This window comes from Odocoileus virginianus, chromosome 31 (assembly GCF_023699985.2).
Source record: "Odocoileus virginianus isolate 20LAN1187 ecotype Illinois chromosome 31, Ovbor_1.2, whole genome shotgun sequence".
Lineage (NCBI taxonomy): Eukaryota > Metazoa > Chordata > Mammalia > Artiodactyla > Cervidae > Odocoileus > Odocoileus virginianus.
The window spans coordinates 35,296,126-35,315,615 of NC_069704.1; the positions used below are offsets into that span (position 1 = coordinate 35,296,126).

Here is a 19,490-nt window from a genome sequence, read left to right on the forward strand (position 1 = left end):
TTCTCTTACTAATATTTTTTAAGACATTTTAATAGAGGAGCGTTCTTTGTTTTTGTAACTTGTGTATATTTAGGAAGCACAGACAATTCTCTAGCAATTTTTATGTTTAAATATTGCTGCCTTTAGAGGTATTATTGTAGCTATTTCCCTCCCTGCCCTATTACTTTTAGTTGATCCCACATCCCTTTTCAGAAAGATATTATAGCCAGAGTTCCTGTCCTTGGTGTATCATTTACTCTGTAAAATTGTTGTATGCTGTATTTTCTCTGTGAAATGTCTTGAACTAAACATATTCCGCTAATAAACATCATACAGGGAGTGAATTTCTCCAACTGGTCTGTGGTTCACTTTCTTGGATATTTTCCCCCATTTATTGTGTGTGTGTGTGTGTATTTATTTTTTAATTGAAGTATAGTTGATTTACAACATTGTTAGTTTCAAGTGTACAGCGGAGTGACTCAGTTATATGTATATATTTCAGATTATTTACCATTATAGTTATTAAAAGATACAGAATACAGATCCCTGTGTTATGCAGTAATTCCTTGTACCTTAACACTATTTTGTATAGTAGTTTGTATCCATTAATCCCATACTCCTAATCTATCCCGCCTCCACATCCTTTCCCCTTTTTAACTGTCAGTTTTGTTTTCTATGTCTGTGAGTCTCATTTCTGTTTTGTATATAGATTCATTGGTATTATTTATTAGATTTCATATATAAGTGATATCAAATAGTACTTGTCTTTGTCTGTCTGATTTCATTTATATTTTTTATTTTAGCTCCTGTTTAACATCTGTTTTTCCCCCTTCTTTTCCTTTGTCCTTTATTTTTGACCTTCTTCCAGGCCTTCTTTTCTGGTCTGCTGAAATTCCCCCCCCCCCCCATATTTTATTATGAAAATGTTTAAATATAAAGAGAAGGTGAAAGACTTGTACAGCGAACACCCACAAGTTCACAATTACCTTTAAAAAATTGTTAATGTATTTATTTGTCTACCCTGGGTCTTCGTTGGTGTTCATGGGCTTTCTCTAGTTAGAGGGAGCTGGGAGCTACTCTCTAGTTGTGGTGTGCAGGCTTCTCATTGTGGTGCCTTCTCGTTGCGGAGCACAGGCTCTAGAGCATCAGGCTCCATAGCTGTGGTACATGGGTTTAGTTGCCTTGCGACATGTGGAATCTTCCTGGACCAGGAATCAAACCGGTGTTCTCTGCATTGACAGGTGGATTCCTAACCACACACCACCACGACAGCCCCCTCACAGTTACCTTTTTGCTCTATTTGTTTTTGTCTCATTAGACTAGCTATCCATCATGCTATCTTATTTTTTTATGTATTTCAAATACATCAATATGATTTACCCCTGGACACTCTTGATTATATGTCATTAACTAGAGCTTAATATTTGTCTAGGTTTCTCTCTTTTTTTTTTTAGGTGCAATTTACATACAGGTGCATTTAAGTGTATCAGATCACTTAAATATATTTTTAAATATATTTTTTGTATACATTTTGTGTAACTCAGTCTCCTATCAAGATACAGAACATCACCTTCATCCCAGAAAGTTGTGCTCATTTTATTTTCTTGGTATAGACACCTGCTTTAGGGTTCTGGTGATTTTATGTACTATTGACTGCTTTCCACTTTGCCCTCCATTCTCGTGCCTCTTTTCATTGGATTCTCACAGGTTTCCTATGACGAATGTAGGCAGAGTTCTCCCAGATCTTGTGCTTCTTGCAGTCACGCAGTCACTTTTCTCAGTCTGCAAGTATAAAGTGATAGAAGAAACATCTCCTTTTACATCCCTTCCTTCTCGTGGCCACACTAGCCTGGACTCTCATGACTGCTTTCTTAGACTGTTCAAATAGCTTCTTCCCTAGTTGGGAGATAGCATAATTAACACTGGATACCCCACACCTCTGGTAGTTAGGATGCCTGTGCCAGTAACACCCAGCATAAAGCATTAGTAAATTACATAGGGGTGCAGTATGGAGTTGAACTGGATTACTACCTCTGAGATCTTCCTAGCCATAAAACAGAAACTGTACTTTGTGATTTAATAATTTTTATAATAGGAACTTTTTGATCTTACAGGAAGATAATTCTTCATTGATGAACAGTTTCATGATGGTTATTTACCAAATTACTGTTGGCCCTATCCTGTATAATATTTGTACTATGTTGTTCTCAAGTTTGGGCATTTTCCTGAGAGAGAGAGAGAAGAGTGAGTGAGTGTGTGTGTATGTGTGTGTTGGCATTTTAGCCATAAGAATTCAGTTCATGCATATATTCTACTTTCCTCACTTAATTGCTGAAAGACTTTGTCTGTTTAGACCCTCCAGTACAAATGGCTGGAACAAACATCCTTATTTTGTTCTTGATGTTAGGAGGAAAGCTTTCAGTTGTCTTTCACCAGTAAGTAGATTGTTAAAGTTGTTGGTTTAAATTAAAGTTTTTATTAAGTTGAGGAAGTTCCCTTCCATTTCTGATTTGGAGTTTGTTTATCCTAAAGGGGTTCAGTTCAGTTCAGTTGCTCAGTCATGTCTGACCCTTTGCAACCCCATGAACCACAGCACGCCAGGCCTCCCTGTCCATCACCAACTCCCAGAGCCTCCGCAAACTCATGTCCATTGAGTTGGTGATGCCATCCAACTGTCTCATCCTCTGTTGTCCCCTTCTCCTCCTGCCCTCAGTCTTTCCCAGCATCAGGGTCTTTTTCAAATGAGATAGTTCTTTGCATCAGGTGGCCAGAGTATTGGAGTTTCAGCTTCAACATCAGTCCTTCCAATGAACACCCAGGACTGATCTCCTTTACGATGGACTGGTTGGATGTCCTTGCAGTCCAAGGGACTCTCAAGAGTCTTCTCCAACACCACAGTTCAAAAGCATCAATTCTTCTGCGCTCAGTCAGCTATCTTTGTAGTCCCAACTCTCACATCCATACATGACTACTGGAAAAACCACAGCTTTGACTAGATGGACCTTTTTGGCAAAGTAATGTGTCTGCTTTTTAATGTGCTGTCTAGATTGGTCATAACTTTGCTTCCAAGGAGTAAGCGTCTTTTAATTTCATGGCTGCAGTCACCATCTACAGTGATTTTTGGAGCCCCCCAAAATGGTCAGCCACTGTTTCCCCATCTATTTGCCATGAAGTGATGGGACCCATTGCGATGATCTTAGTTTTCTGAATGTTGAGCTTTAAGCCTAAAGGGGTACTGGATCTTATTAAATTCTTTTCTGTGTCTACTGAAATAATCATGTTTTGTCTGTTATTCTGTTAATATGATTTATTACATTAAGATATTAAAAAACCTTGCATTCTTGAGGTAAACTTAACTCAGTCACAGTACATATTCTTTTTTGTGTGTTGCTGGTATGCTAGGGTTTGCAAGGATTTTGTGGGTGGGATGTTTTTCTGTAGTTGTCTTTTCTTGTGATGTTTTTGCTTTTGGTGTCAGGGTAATACTGGCCTTATAGAATGAATTAGGATGGTTCTCTTCTCTGTGTTTTGGAAAAGTTTGTGAAAAATTAATTGGTGTTCTTTCATTGTTTGATAGGATTTACCAGTGAAGTCATCTGGGCCTGAGTTTCTCTGTGGGAGCTTCTATTTGACTAATTCAATCACTGTTACAGATTTTGAGTCTTTCTTGAGTCAGTTTCAGGAATCTGTGTGTTTTTAGGAGTTTGCCTTTTAGACGGAATTGTTGACTTCTGTCTAGGTTATTCAGCTAGATGGCATAAACTTGTACATGGTTATTTTCTTACAGTTCTTTTAATTCTTCTGAAGTTTGTAGTGATGCTTCTCATTTCATTCCTAATTTTAATAATCTGAGACTTCTGTCTTTTTTCTTGGTTGTTCTAGCTAAAAGGTTTATAATTTTAAGATTTGAAAAAAAAAAAGTAGGAAAATGATAGAGGTCTCTACAACATTTACCCAGCTTCCTTTAATCCTGGCATTTTATATTAAATATTGGCCAAGTTTTTCCAGAAAGGGCCAGATGACAAGCAGGCCACACACAGTCTTCTGTTGCATGTTCTTTCTTAACTTTATTTTTGTTGTATTACAACATTTTTAAAATGCTAAAAACCTTTCTTTGCTGGCACACCATACAAAATCAGATCTTAGACTATAGTTTACGGACTTCTGTCTTATGTAATTATTTGTCAAGAGGAAGATAACATTGGCACAATATTATTAAATAAATACAGACTTTATTTGGACTTCTCTAGTTTTTCCACTAAGGTCTCTTTTCTGTTCCAGGGTTCGATCCAATTTGTTGTCTTGTCTCCTTAAGTCTCTTCTGATCTGCAGCAGTTTTTCATGACTATTACAATATTTGAAGAATATATTGATACATTTTAAAATAATTACTTGGTTACCTATTATCCTCCAAAAGTGAATACTTAATATGAACTTGACCAGTTTTACCATTTAAAGGGTTTTAGTTATTCCTAGTTTTTTTTTTTTTTTTTTTTTAAAGTTGAAATTATCCCATCTTTAGCCAGGTCTCTTGAAATTGGCTCCTGAGGACTTTTTGACTTGGTTCTAATAATCTTTGATAGTTTCTTCATAAATTGGCATTATAAGTTACTCCAGACTTCTCTTGTGTAATTTCTGCTGCATACCTTGATCAGACTTTGCGCTAGGGTATCCTGACATCTTTTAGTGGGAAATGGCACTTAGAGACTTCCATATGATAACAGATTTGGGTTTGTCATTGTTTATAGGTCTCTCCAGTGGACAGAGTGAAAAATAAAAATGCCTCATGAGTTAATAATGCTGATAGTTAAAATTCAGGACTACAGAATTTTCATTTTCATTTTTTATATTGCATTTTCTTTACTTCTACACTGAGAATCCTAGTTTCTTCAGAATCCAGAGGTTGGCGTAATTAGAATATCCCCAAATTACTCATTTGCTTTATCTCACATTATGTATATATACAGCCTTTAAAATAACAATGCTAAAACTACTACCATGTTTCCCCCATTTTTACACCATCTCTCCTGTGCCCAGTGCTATTTTTATTTATACACAGTTTTCAACTTAGGAAACTTGTCCTTTTTCATTCCAGGGGCCTCCATAAACGTTACCTTGTTTTTATGTAATATCTTGGTCATTGGCATCAGATTTCAACATACTGAATATAAATGTTTACATTCTTTGCTGGAGCAAATGTGTGTTATCAGTTCTGATTCTGTGAAAAAAAAATTTTTTTTTTTAATCTAGAATTTTTAGCTTTACCTTGAAGTCAGTTGATAGAAGAAATGTCTAATTGAATAGTTTCTTGAGATGTGAAATTTAAGTGAAACTGCTTAGCTTATTTGCTTCAGCTCCTTCTGTAGCAGTTTTTAAACTAACAGCATTAATTTGCAGGATAATCACACTTGTACATCTGAGTGCCTCGATTTTTATTAGTATTGGTGAAAATTATTCAACAACCAAGAGGCACTCTGTGTATAGACCTGGGAAGTAAGTGTCTTCAGTTCTTGAACACAACAGGGGTCTCTTAGCCACACTTGTTTATGCCTTTGGCTGTCTCATAATGTGACTCATAATGCGGAACCATTGTCAGCTGTCATTCTATTATTTCTTGACATAGCCAGCTTTTCTGGTTATCTTGAATGGTCACTCTGCTACACTTTAGTAATTTGCATCTGCTTTCCTTTTATGAGGGTTACTACATGGTTTTTTGCTATGACAGCCTTATTAATAGCCTTGAAAGCATATTTTACTTGATAGAGGTAGCCCTCGAGTGAAAAAAATGATGTGACTGCTAATGCCAGCACAAAGGACAGATTGGTGCACTCACTGTTCCAGGGTACAGCCTTTGATATTCATGGCACCTGAATCAGCTGATAAGCTCCATCTGGAACTTGTGGGAGTCCCCTTCTATCCCTCTTTAAATAGTATCCTTATACCTGCCTGCCCTGTTCATACTGTGCTTTCTCCATTTGAGACATCATTTAGTTTTACTTCTACAATAAATACTATTGTGACTTATTAAGCATGTACTTAGGTCAATATCTCTAGTCATTTAGATTATTTACCTGAAGCCAGTGCTGTTGTTGATTCCCCAGGAAAGGCTCATGGGAATAATTATCCCAGTGTTCTATGGTGCTGGTAATGATTTATGCCCTTTGTATTTGACTTTAAAGTCATTTTTTTTGGCTATACATGTTTGGCTCTTACTTCCTCTACTCGAATATCTTAAAATGTTTATTTTCTTTTTGCATTAAAGCATTGCTTTTGACAAGTTTATTGATAACTGATTTCTTTCCCTTAGAAGTCTTTTGTTATTTCTGCCTACATACACATGGATATTTTTGTTTTAAAGTCCAGCTGTTTTACTAGAAAATATCCTAGTGTGGATTGTTATGCATTGATATTCTTAAGCACAGTGTGTTTTTGTTCACACATTTAAACATTATTCTATTTGCTTTCCAGACATTTTTCTTGAAGTTTAGTTTTCAACATTTGTACTGTTCCCTTTCTGTCCTTGTTGTCTTCAGAGACTCGTATTCTCCACAGATTGAGGCTGGGTTGTCTTTTGCCTGCATTCAACATTTGACACTTTCTTTTCTCCCATTTCTTTATCTTTTTCCTTTTTTTAATTTATTCTTTTCATTTATTTTTATTAGTTAGAGGCTAATTACTTCACAATATTGTAGTAGTTTTTGTCATACATTGACATGAATTAGCCATGGATATACATGTATTCCCCATCCCGATCCCCCCTCCCACCTCCCTCTCGACCCGATCCCTTTGGCTCTTCCCAGTGCACCAGGTCCGAGCACTTGTCTCATGCATCCAACCTGGGCTTTTTCCTTTTTTAAATTTCATTTTTACTTTAAGTATTTTCCTCTTTGGCCTTTTATTTCTCTTATAGCATTAATTGTTAAGTTTACTTTTGTGTTCTTTTCAGTTTAGTTTTCATTTCTGAGTTAGAAAAATGTAGACATAAAGTGTTATTCTTTTATGTTTTTATCTTTTTCTTTATGCTCAGTCTTTTACATTTTGAAACAGAAGATAGTGGTTTTACTTTTTTCCCTAGGCACCTTTTTTGGTGTACTGTCATTGGTTATGGGGGCGTATTACCTTGCTTATTCTTTTTCTCTTATGCTAACTTTGTATTGGGTTTGATCTTTACTTTCAGATTGCTCTTTTTTATGTGAACTGAGTCTTGAACTTTTTACTTGGCAACATGGTTCAGAGTGGCTTTTCTCATTTCAGTGTTTCCTCTTTACCTTTGTAATTACATTGGCTTGCTTTCTGAGATTTCCAGGCTTTGTTCTGTTCCACCAATGTGGACTTTTTTGGGAATTTTCTGTATATGTGGCCCAATTTTGATTCTACTTCCAGTATTTTCTCTTGATGGGAACTTTAGCTAGTGAGTTCAGTTCAGTCGCTCAGTCGTGTCCGACTCTTTGCGACCCCATGAACTGCAACATGCCAGGCCTCCCTGTCCATTCCCAACTCCTGGAGGCTACCTAGACTCATGTCCATTGAGTCGGTGATACCATCCAACCATTTCATCCTCTGTTGTCCCCTTCTCCTCCTGCCCTCAATCTTTGCCAGCATCAGGGTCTTTTCAAATGAGTCAGCTCTTCACATCAGGTGGCCAGAGTATTAGTTTCAGCTTCACCATCGGTCCTTCCAATGAACACCCAGGACTGATCTGCTTTAGGATGGACTGGTTGGATGTCCTTGTAGTCCAAGGGATTCTCAAGAGTCTTCTCCAACACCACAGTTCAAAAGCATCAATTCTTCTGTGCTCAGCTTTCTGTATAGTCCCAACTGTCACATCCATACATGACTACTGGAAAAACCATAGCCTTGACTAGACAGACCTTTGTTGGCAAAGTAATGTCTCTGCTTTTTAATATGCTATCTAGGTTGGTCATAACTTTCCTCCCGAGGAGCATAAGTGTCTTTTAATTTCATGGCTGCTGGTCAGTTTCTTAGCTTATGATGGTACCACTCCAGCCTGTTTCAACCTTTCTGCAGTCCTGACACTTGGTTTGCTATTGGAGTTGTCAAACCCTGTAGTACCAGGTGCTGTGCACAAAGTGGCCAACCTTACTTTCAAGTAAATGCCACTTGACTACATGGGGCTTCCTGTTCTTCGACTAGTCAGACAGTTAATATTCCAATTTTGTCCATGTGGAACTTTCATTTATTCCAATAAAGTCACTTACTCCAATAATGTCTTTTATATCATGTATCTTTCCAGTACAAAATCATCATATCCTATTTGCTTGACAAGCTTCTTTAGTCTTCATTAATTTGGAACCATTCTTATCCTTTCTTGGTCTTCTGAAATAATAGCAGTTTTTTTTTTTTTAATTTTTTTTTTAATAGCAGTTTTTTAAGAAGGCCAGTTACTGTAAAAAATGTTCAGTTTGAATTTGTTTGATGTTTCCTTTATGATTAGATTCAGGTTATAGATGTCTATTTGGAATGCTGTTTAACTGATATGGAGTATTTCTGAGTCCCACGTGTAGGATGTGGGATGTCTCTGCCCTCGCTGAGGATGTTAATTTTGATTACTCAGTCAAGGTTTTGCCCATTTCCCTTATTGTTAGCCAACAACTAAAAAATAATCTTTGTGGAGACACTTTGAGACCCTGTGTAAATAACCTCTTCCTCATCGAACTGGCTAAAAATAAAAATGTAACTTAAAAGTTTTCATTTAGGTAAGTACACCCTTCTCTTCAGAACTGGTCTTTTTTGAGTTGATAGCAAAGCTCTTTTGATTTTTGACAGCAAGGCTGGGTCTTAAGCCTGTATTCTGGAAGTTTGCACTGCTTCCTGTTCTTCGACTTTCTGTTATGCTGTAACTTCTTCTCTTCAAGGGAAAGAAAATACAAAAAAGAAAATTTAAATGAGTCACATGGCTAATGAAAATGAACAGGACTTTATTTAGGTCATTTGGCCAAAGGAATGGGACTTTTATGCTATTATTTGGTACTTATTTATTTTATGGGAACACATTATATGCACTTAAGAGGTCTAAATTCAGAGTCCTTTTGTTTTTTTAGTTAATCAGTATTTCTGTAACCATAGTGATTGAGAACTTTTAATCAGTTTGCACCAGGTTTTGGCATTAAATCTTTAACAATTGTATTTGATTTTCCAGGCAACAGCTGAACAGATGCGTCTTGCTCAAGTGATCTTTGATAAAAATGATTCAGAGTTTGAAGCTAAAGTTAAACAGGTATTTTTCTGGCAAAGGATACTGTTATTTTTGTAATCTATTTTACTGTGCTTTAAAAGGTAATTTCACTAGAGTCTTGTTTTAAATTACATTTTTTGCTTAGTTGCAAATAATTGGATTTTGAACCGGTGATTAAATACCTGTATTGGTGGCTAGACTGAAGCAATTTTAGCAGTAGAACCTTTCTGAGTTGTTAGTGTTACATGTGAACAATGAGCATTTGTGAAAGCAGGCTGATACTGTATATACTTGTGTATAGAGAGTATATTTAGTATTTGACAAATTCTCAGAAAATTCTGTTTGATGTTAAGGAAGAGCTAAATTGCTTTTTCACATATTGTGATGATTCCAAACATAGATTGGAAGAGTTATTACATTTTAGGGTGATGTCTTCATTTAGAACTTCAGTGAGGTAACATTAATTTCATGTTATTCTTTCTTGATAAGAGTTTCTTTCCATTCAAGATTCTAGGAACCAAGCTATAACCCTTACCTTGGTAGACATCTACCAATAATTCCTTGTAATGAAAGTCCCTTGGTGAACCTTTTAGCGCTTTACTGCAGTAAACTCTGTTCTTACCTAAGTTGCTGTCTTTAGACTTAAAGTGATATTTTTGGAAAGCCGTAGAAAGGATTTCTTAAAAAGTCATAGACCTCATCAACTGGAGTGAGGTTTATGAATTATTTGAGACATACTTCTACATATTTACCTGAAGAGCATGGCAGACACACAAACAAGAGCACTGATACAGGAGTTCAGAGCTTTAAGTTTAAGGATGGTTCTCTCTTTTACTAATCCAGTCACTGGGGGAATTTCAACAGTAACTGTACATCTTAATAACTGCATGTGATGGTTGTTGGGCCACTACAGATCCTTGATAAAAATCTAACCTCTTTAGTAGACATCCAAAGACTGAAGCACTGGAAAGCTGTAGAGTGTATACAGCCTTACTGGGTAACACAGGAAGGAAATCGGATGGAATGGGGTGGTATAAAGAGCTGTATTTACGAGATCAGGAGACCTGCCTTTTTGATAGACTAATTGTTTTATGACCACAGAGAAATCATTTCAGATGTTGGGGTCAAAGTATTTTGAAATGTGGCTGATATTGGTGCATATTGAAATAGTTAAATGTAGTTAAACACAACAAATATTTAGATCATACATTTGCTCACTAATAATTGAGAAACCTATATTGTGCCTAATCTGTGGTTGTTCCTTGTGTTGAACATATTAAATAGCTTAGTATCTCTTGTTAAAGGGAGTCCACCAAGGAGATTTCTTTAATTTCAAACAATAGTACCCTGTTGAGGCCACTTCAGAAAATAGTATGTCCAAGAGTGAGTTTTGTGATAGCTGCCAAATTCTAATTGTGAGACCTTAGAGTGTTATAGGGCTTCTCTGGTGGCTCAGGCAGTAAAGAATCCACCTGCAATGCAGGAGACCTGGGTTCAATCCCTGGCTTGGGAAGATCCCCTGGAGGAGGGCATGGCAACACACTCCAGTACTCTTGCCTGGAGAATCCCATGGACAGAGGAGCCTGGCGGGCCACAGTCCAGGGGGTTGCAAAGAGTCGGACACGAGTGAGTGACTCTCACTAAAGTGTTATAGGTTGTTTTGTATGTGGGCTGTTCTAAACCACGCAGTGATAGCCCATGTAGAGAACATCGTCAGAGACTGCTAGACTATTGTGCAATGCAAGCAGCTGGACTGGATGTTTGGCAGTTGTGGCCATATGCTCATACTTGGTCTTTGGGAGGGCTTCTCTGGTGGCTTAGACTGTAAAGATTCTGCCTGCAGTGAGGGAAACCCAGGTTCGATCCCTGGGTCAGGAAGATCCCCTGGAGAAGGAAACAGCAACCCACTCCAGTGTTTTTTGAAATATATATAGTCCCACTTAACATTTGAGTAGTTTAGAAACTTGGGAATCCCAGGCCTGTGAACTAGTTTGAGTAGTCATAAAGCTGATCCTGAGTGTTCTGAGAATGTTGGTATGTATGTATATATATGCTGCTGATTAAGAATCTGATGCTTGGTCAGCTTGGAGGAAGGTTGATTTGTAGCTTGACTTTGCCAGTTTTGGTGGAAAGACATGGAGTCACCACAAAAAGCAAGTAAACCTGACCTTAGATTGTACACTCAGAGTCTGGAAGAGGCCATCTTCATGTGGAAGGATTGCATAATCTTTGTCTTTATATAGTAGAATCTTAAAATTAATATCAAGTGCCGATTTTGGGTTCCCCTAATCATTTTCTTATAATTTCAACAGCTTATGGAGGTGACAGGAAAAAATCAGGATGAATGCATTGTGGCTCTACATGACTGTAATGGAGATGTCAACAAAGCTATCAACATATTGCTGGAGGGAAATTCAGACACTGTAAGTGTTATTAATTGATTTACATTGCTAAACTTTGTCTCCAGTTTCATACTGCATTTTCAGCTTTACCTTACTTGGTGGAGGTAGAGGGGATTATGGGTGCCATTCCATATATGTTTTAGAACCAGAAAGAACACTAACCAGAAATGTTTGTTTTGATATGTACGTATGGTTTCTTCATGATGTTGTAGAATCTGAAGACTCTAAAGAGAACTTGGTCATCTAATCCAGCCTTACACAGTTGTCAAAATTCTCTTGGCCTCTGGGCATTTTCACTACCTGAAAAACTTCTTGGCTCCACTGCTCATGTTTCTTCATCTCAGTTATCACCTCTTGCTACTCCTTATATCTCTAGGTTAACAGAAAAATCAGGATTTGCTGGTGTATCTATTTGCTTATGTGTCAGACACATTTTCATGACAATCTGACAGCTATATAAAATAAGAAAAATTTTTTTAAGCTTTGTAAAGTTTGAGGAATGTACATATACTCTAAAGCTCCTCCCTTTGTATTTTAGAAAGGGTACTGCTAAAACCACAACAGAGGCAGGTGTCAGTTCTGATCTTTTGATTTCTAAGTAGAAATTACACAGTATTTCATTTGAATTTTTTCACCGAGGAAATAAACTTCAGAGCAGATTAAAACAGTCATTCATCCCTAAATGGGATATAAAGATGAGCACATCAAAAAGTGTCTTCCTTATCATTTTTTAGGTTTAATAAGGTTCTCATTTTTATGGGTAGACTTTGTTAGGCACAGGCTGTATTAAAATGAACTACTGTGACAAGCTCAAAACTGAAATGAGTATCTTTATTTAATAGGAAAGCAGGTGGAATGAGATTTATAATTATAAACATCAGATAATTGAGAAAATACTTCATTTTTTGAGTATAGCAGTATCTGTGGGTAAAATTCTGTGCAAGATAACACTGGTCCAACATGATAAAACTACCAAATATGTCAGTTTGTCAGGAAAATGCATGATGTTAAGTGAGTAAATCAAATTTTGAAGAGTGCTTGTTTGCTGACACTTAAGGCGTGTATTTGCCATGTTTTATAACATATGGGGAGTGTTCAGCCCATTTGCTAATGGATGCAGTGTAGAATGGGTCTCACTTATTTTTTAAAATGAACTGAAGGACTGAATTGCCCCCTTTTTTTTTTTTTTAAAAAAAAAAGCACTGAATAAATGAAATATTTCCAGATTGTTAATTGAGGGGCCTGTTTTCTTTTATATGGTCAAAATAGGCCTGGATGCTGTTTTCTCTTGCCTTGCCTTTAGCTCCCACAGATTCATCATTTATTTTCTGTGGTGGCCGGGTTAATCTTTTAAGTCTCTAGTGAACATCCAATTCTATCTCAATAGTTTCAACTTTCCTCTTCTCATTTGGAACTGAACTCAAAGGAGGTGGTTCTGGGCCGAAAGTTTTAAAAGTCTCTTTGATTATCTCTAGAACCTAGAAATCACACAGTTGGGGGGTTGATCTGCCATGTTGTTTTCTTAAAAGATTGGGAACTTGCAAATTAGAGCCTGAACACAAACACAAAAGACCTTTGCCTATTTGGAGGTAAGAGGGCTACAGGGGAAATAGAGAGGCAGAGGTTCCTTTTAGAACCCTGGTTCGTTTAGAATCATTCTGTGGTCCATCTTTTGCCTTGTTCTTACTTTGTTGTCTGCAGCAGCCATGGGTAACCAGCTGTAAGGAATATCTTCCCCTGCCTGCGGTAGATTATTTGGAGTGGGCTGTTGGAGAATATGAACATGGTAGGATTGATTGCTAGGAGCAGGAACTGATCAAAATAAACTATGAAAGCAAACAAATCTTTTCATATTGGCTAATCTTGTTTTGTAACAAGGCCTTCTGAAAGAAAATGGTTACTTTGAAAAAATGTTAAGTGGACTTGTCCTCACTATCTGTAGGGGTGCATTTGTCTAATATAAGAGTAGTTGTCCAAGGAAACCACTGAACAGAATCTTAAGTACTGAACTTTTCATTTCATTATAGTGCTGTTTTGTTTGTGTGACAAATAGTTTTGAAGTTTAAGTCTCTTGCATTAGTGTGCTTAAAAATATATATATATATATATATATATTTGTTTTTATTTCTTATGTATGTATGGTGTGTGCCCATTTGTGTCCAACACTTTGTGACCCTGTGGGCTGTAACTTGTCAGGCTTTTCTGTCCACAGGATTTTCTAGGCAAGAATACTGGATTGGGTTGCCATTTCCCTGTCCAGGGGAATTTTCCGACCCGGGGATTGAACCTGTATCTCCTGTGTTGCCTGCATTGGCAGGCGGATCCTTTCCACTGAGCCACTTGGGAAACCTGTTTGTGTTGTTTACTTCTTGGCAAATATAAAGGGGTAGGAGAGTGATTTTGAATGAACTGGCCTGGACAGCTGCTTTTCTGATTGCTAAATATGGTATCTTGGAAGATGATACCTATTATACAGGTAGCAAAATACAGATGACAAAGGTTGCCAGAAGTTCTGTTGAAAATCTTTTGTAATTATTTGGTTTTCTTTGAAAGCCTATGTGCATGCATGCAGACTTTTGCAGAACGTGCAGTTGTATTCTTTAGCATTCACTGTGGTGTTAGTCCATTTGCCCCTTAAAGGTTCCTTGCCCTGCCTTCCTCCCCAGATAAGTTCTGGTTAGTTATGGGGGTATCCTTTGCTGAATGAAAACAGGGTAAGATGTTACTGTCTCTCAAATGTATTATATAGAAATCTGTCCTTTGGTAATGATTGAGTGCCTTTAGGTCTGACCTTGCGAAGACACACACCGTATAGATTTGCATCTTGTGCTGACTCTGCTGTGTGTAATTTTTCCAAGACCTCTAAAATTTACCTTTTGTCTTGATAATCTTAGAAGATGGGATTCTGTCTTACATATTTGTCATGTTTATTCATATCCGCGAACATAATAGGTAGAGTTTATATGCTGTGGAATTTCTTTTCTGGAATAAATAAGCTTTATTATTTTGCCAATTAAAAAACAATGCAGAACAATAAAAAAGGTAAATGATCTTAAAAGGCCCTCACTTAGATAACTACTACTTTTTCCAGCAATACACAAGCTCCTATTTGAGCTTTAAAATGTAATCCTATTTTACACAGTTTGCTGATCGCTTGCGTCACTTATATATTATGGCTTTCTTTCTGTGAACACATGGATTACTCTTTAACTAGCTATATATATCTCACTTTATGAATGTTCTAGCGTAGGTAGTCTGTTAAGCTAAATATTTGGGAAATTTTCCATCCTTTTGTTCCGTTGTTCATTTTCTGCATATAAATGTTTGTGCAATTATCAGATTATTTCCTCTGAATAAAAACCAAAAAGTAGAATTACTGGGCCAGAAGTTTTGAACTAATGTAAAATTTGGACGCTATTGCCAGGTAGATTTCGTGGAAGGTTAGAATGGATAGATGTTCATCAGAACTGAGAATACCTGATTATTCTGCCGTAACTATTGGCTGTTGATTTTCTTAAACATTTATCAATGCTTAGAGGTGGAAAATAACTTGTTTTAATTTGTATTTTTTTCCACATCCAATCATTTTATGCACTTACATTTATTTGGATGACGATTTTTTTTTTTAAATTTAAAATAGTTATTGCTTAGTTTGAAATTGAATCACTTCAAATCCCTTGTGAGTAAATTATGGAAAAGTAAATAGAAATGAATGGGTCAGTTTTGGGATTTCCCAGCAACATCCTGATGGATAGCCTAATACTCATATCTGTAAGAACATAGTGTTTCATTCTTTTCTCCACGATTTTTATGCGTATGATTTGATTTGTGGGAGAAAGGAGGTTATATAAATCATTTAACTTCTCATTAGAACAGTCTTTGGGGGCTGAAATTTTCTGTACTTAAAATGAACCTCAAATTTGTCAACCACTAAACTCTTTACAATGGTTACCTTAGACAACTGAATAGGAAAAATTGTATTCCTGGGATTTTAGGGTAAAATCTTAGTCTTTGAACTAGTTCTGTATATTAATAGGTGTTTGGCCTGTAATAAAGGTGGGGATAGTATAGAGTGGGAGCTTGGGGAAATAACATTTGCTTTATTCTTATCAGTATAGAAAAAGGCTCTGTCGTGGGACAACATACAGTATATTGTCAGTTAAGCTAGTGCTGTAATCTTTTGTGCTCTCCATAGCAATAGGAACCTAGCAAGAGATTTGCTGTCTTTATCATCAGAAAGTACAGTATGTTTATGGAGAAGAATTAGAATGGTAGGCATGCAAGATGTAAAGTGTGGATAATTAGGTTCAAAAGGTAAATGCACACACCCTTGATGATTGTACACACTTTAAGTGACAGCTCTGAATAAATGCTCTTATTTTTGGTAGACTTCATGGGAGACTGTAGGAGGGAAGAAGAAGAATTTTGGAAAAGAAAGTTCAGAAAACAAAGAGAATAGAGAGAAGAGAAGTGAGAGAGAAGTGAGCCGTGGACGTGGAAACAACAGCCGGAAAGTAAGAGGTGGCAGTCGCGGGAGAGAGTGTAAGTACAGACCTTCAGCCTCAGCTCTGCTTTACGAACACTTCATGCATACTAAAGAGCTGTCAGAATGATGCAGTGAATGCCTGTAAATCCACTTCCTTAATGCAGTATTTGTTAATATAAGTAACACTTAGCTACAACTGAGTAGTTTATTAGAAACCCAGCTGATGCAGTTTCATATTAGCACTGACCTGGGCTATAGGTAGTTCTGTTGTGTCTTAAGACTGCCTTCTCTAATCCAGTGCTTCTTTAATTTTAAAGAAGGGTTTTTTTGTTGGCTGATAGATAAAGCTGTTTATTCTTCCCTATTTATGGATATTCATGGTATTTGCAGGGTTTAGAGTAAGAGGAAATTTTTTGAATAGGGAAGATTTTTCTCAGTACTTTCCATTCAACTCACGTTTTGGCATCATTCACCCAGAACAACACTACCTTCTGTGCAGGCATACCAAAGTAACTAAATTATGGATGAATGGAATATAAATATTTAACATGTCCCCTTACAAACTTTTGCTAGTTTATTTATTCCACAGCTGTTTATCGAGTATCTACAATGTAGAAGATATTCTTAAAGGCATACAGCAATGAAGAATACAGAAATCTTTGCCCTTCTAAGACTTTTTAAAAACATACATACTTTTATTTATGTATTTATTTGGCTGTGTTGGGTCTTAGTTGTGGCATGCTAGATCTTTAGTTGTAGGCATGTGGGATCTAGTTCCCTGACCAGGGATTGAACCTGGGGCCCCTGCATTGGGAGCACAGAATCTTAGCCCACTGGACCACAGGAAAGCCCCTGCTCTAAGACTTTTAAGGGAGGTAGTGTGAGGTGTAATAATAATAAAGAAAAGTAACATTTCATATTAATATTAGAGTATTTTAATGGCATTATGTAGAAAGTATGTTCTGGGGAAAAACAAAGGCAGAGAGGTGGGAATTATAAATAGGGGGTTGACAAATGTAAAGAGATTGGCCATGGAAGACCTCACTGACAACTTGCAGAGTTAAGCCCTGAAAGAGGGGAGCAAGCTGTGCCAGCACTGTTGATGAAGATTCTACATTATGTAGAGTCACTAATGCCAGTATAGGAACAAGGAGAAGGAAAGACTGTGTTAACAGTTAATTTCCCCAAGAACTAAGTATTTCTTTGGTATTGCAGTTGGCTAGTCTTTGCTTTTCCAGGCTTTGAACTTGACCAATGAGTACATTTTGTTGCTTATCATTACATAACAAAGGTATTTTTTTGGAAGGAAACTTAACTTTATAGGAGGGCAAGTCCAAACAAAAAAAAGTAGTATGTCATTTTGATTTCTTTTTGAATTTTCACCTGCAAATGAAGCAAGAACGTTCTGGTGTCAGTTTTTTGCGCCACTCTGGCTTGGTTTTATCGTATTTTCCAAACCCTTTGGTTAACCTTTAACCTTTTTTAAAACACCTTTTTGTTGTTTGTTGAGGGGCAGAAGGAGTCTTTTTGTCCTTGTCTTTTTTTTTTTTTTGCCCTTGTCTTTAGTAGCTGTTTGTTCTTTTTCACTTTAGTTAGAGGTGAAGAGAATGGAATTGATTGCAATCAAGGGGACAAGCCTTCAGATCGAGGCAAGCGAGCTCGTGGTAGAGGTAAGAGAATGAGGAGGAAGGAGATACTTGTGATGGGGAGAAGGAGGCAGGCTGTTCATATACTTAGTTAACTAAGGGCAGTTTACTCTGAAAGAACGGTTGATCTGAAATCTTTTGATTCATTTATTGATGCCTATAAGTGAAATGTTTGAATTACATAATTTTGAGTAACCCTATTGGTTGTTTTCAGATGAGCTGAGAAAGGCTCTTTGTGTGAATAATTTAAAATTTGAGTGCTCGCTTCGGCAGCACATATACTAAAATTGGAACAATAAAGAGAAGATTAGCATGGCCCCTGCGCAAGGATGACATGCAAATTCGTGAACCGTTCCATATTTTTAAGAAACCTAGATGCCCATCAGTAGAAGAATAGATAAGGAAGCTGTGATACATATACACCATGGAATGTTACTCAGCCATTAAAAAGAATTCATTTGAATCAGTTCTAATGAGATGGATGAAACTGGAGCCCATTATACAGAGTGAAGTAAGCCAGAAAGATAAAGAACATTACAGTATACTAACGCATATATATGGAATTTAGAAAGATGGTAACGATAACCCTCTATGCAAAACAGAAAAAGAGACACAGATGTATAGAACAGACTTTTGGACTCTGTGGGAGAAGGTGAGGGTGGGATGTTTTGAGAGAACAGCGTCGAAACATGTATATTATCAAGGGTGAAACAGATCACCAGCCCAGGTTGGATGCATGAGACAAGTGCTCGGGGCTGGTGCACCGGGAAGACCCAGAGGGATCGGGTGGAGAAGGAGGTGGGATGGGGGGATTGGGATGGGGAATACATGTAACTCCATGGCTGATTCATGTCAGTATATGGCAAAAACCACTACAATATTGTAAAGTAATTAGCCTCCAACTAATACAAATAAATGAAAAAAAAATTGAAGCTCTGACCAAAAAGTTATTAAGTTCTCCTGTGTTGGACTTTTAACAGATGTATTCTACCCATATGATCATAGTTTTAAAATTATTTGCCCACTGATTGCCCCATCCAGTGTTTTCTGTTAGTGATCATTTCTTTGCACTTATTAATTCAGGATGTCATTAAGCGCCTTCAAGACTTCAGTTGCACATATTTAGAGTTGTAACTGAATTTTCTTAGGGCTCTAAAAATCAAGATAAATAATGTAATAGGAAGATCTTGTTTTGGTTCTGTAAAGCTACCTGAATTGACCGACATTTTGTTTAATCCATTGTTCCACTCAGTTGTGGCTGTTCTCCAAATGAGCATTTTACAAGTGGCAGAATTTCTTCTAATCAGCAATATTAGGGATAGAAATTAATGTAGGTTTACTGCATATGCTGTGAATTCCCTTGGCTATTCATCCAGTTAGCATTTACTAAATTTCTACTATGTGGGCCAAAAGTAAATAATTTTCAGATATCAGAAAAAGGCAGAATTATAGACGATATTTTGGGCACAGTGAAAACAAGGTTGTGCTTTAAAAACAGATTTCAATGGTAATTCCCTTTTCTAGATTTTTTCTTATTAATTTCAAGCACTGAGAAAAATGGAGAGAATAAATCAACCGTGAGTCCCTTCATATTTAATCAGTAATGTTTAAGGATTTTAGCCAAATATATATGCTCTATATATTTCTACCTTTCTTGTCTGCAGAAATATTTAAAGTAGATTTTTGTGGATATTTTATCACATATTACTGTGGTAAGCACCTCTAAAAAATGTATGTGATTTTATATGTAACCATAATGCTGTTTTCACACTTAAAAATAT

General features: G+C 36.8%; 1 protein-coding gene and 1 non-coding gene across 11 annotated transcripts in view; both read left to right on the forward strand.

Moving 5' to 3' along the window:
* Positions 1-19,490, forward strand: part of UBAP2 (ubiquitin associated protein 2) — a 110,574-nt gene that overhangs the window by 38,185 nt on the left and 52,899 nt on the right. For 9 of the 10 annotated variants that reach the window (XM_020872881.2, XM_020872883.2, XM_020872882.2 and 6 more), the window contains 4 exons: positions 9,140-9,217; positions 11,488-11,598; positions 15,966-16,119; positions 17,656-17,733. In XM_020872881.2, the coding sequence (XP_020728540.1) occupies positions 9,140-9,217; positions 11,488-11,598; positions 15,966-16,119; positions 17,656-17,733 (421 nt within the window). Of the gene's footprint in view, positions 1-9,139; positions 9,218-11,487; positions 11,599-15,965; positions 16,120-17,655; positions 17,734-19,490 lie in introns of those variants that run through there. The other variant, XM_070459609.1, reaches the window with a different exon arrangement.
* Positions 17,967-18,073, forward strand: LOC139032507 (U6 spliceosomal RNA). The gene has a single exon (XR_011485049.1). It is a non-coding gene; the product is annotated as a U6 spliceosomal RNA (small nuclear RNA).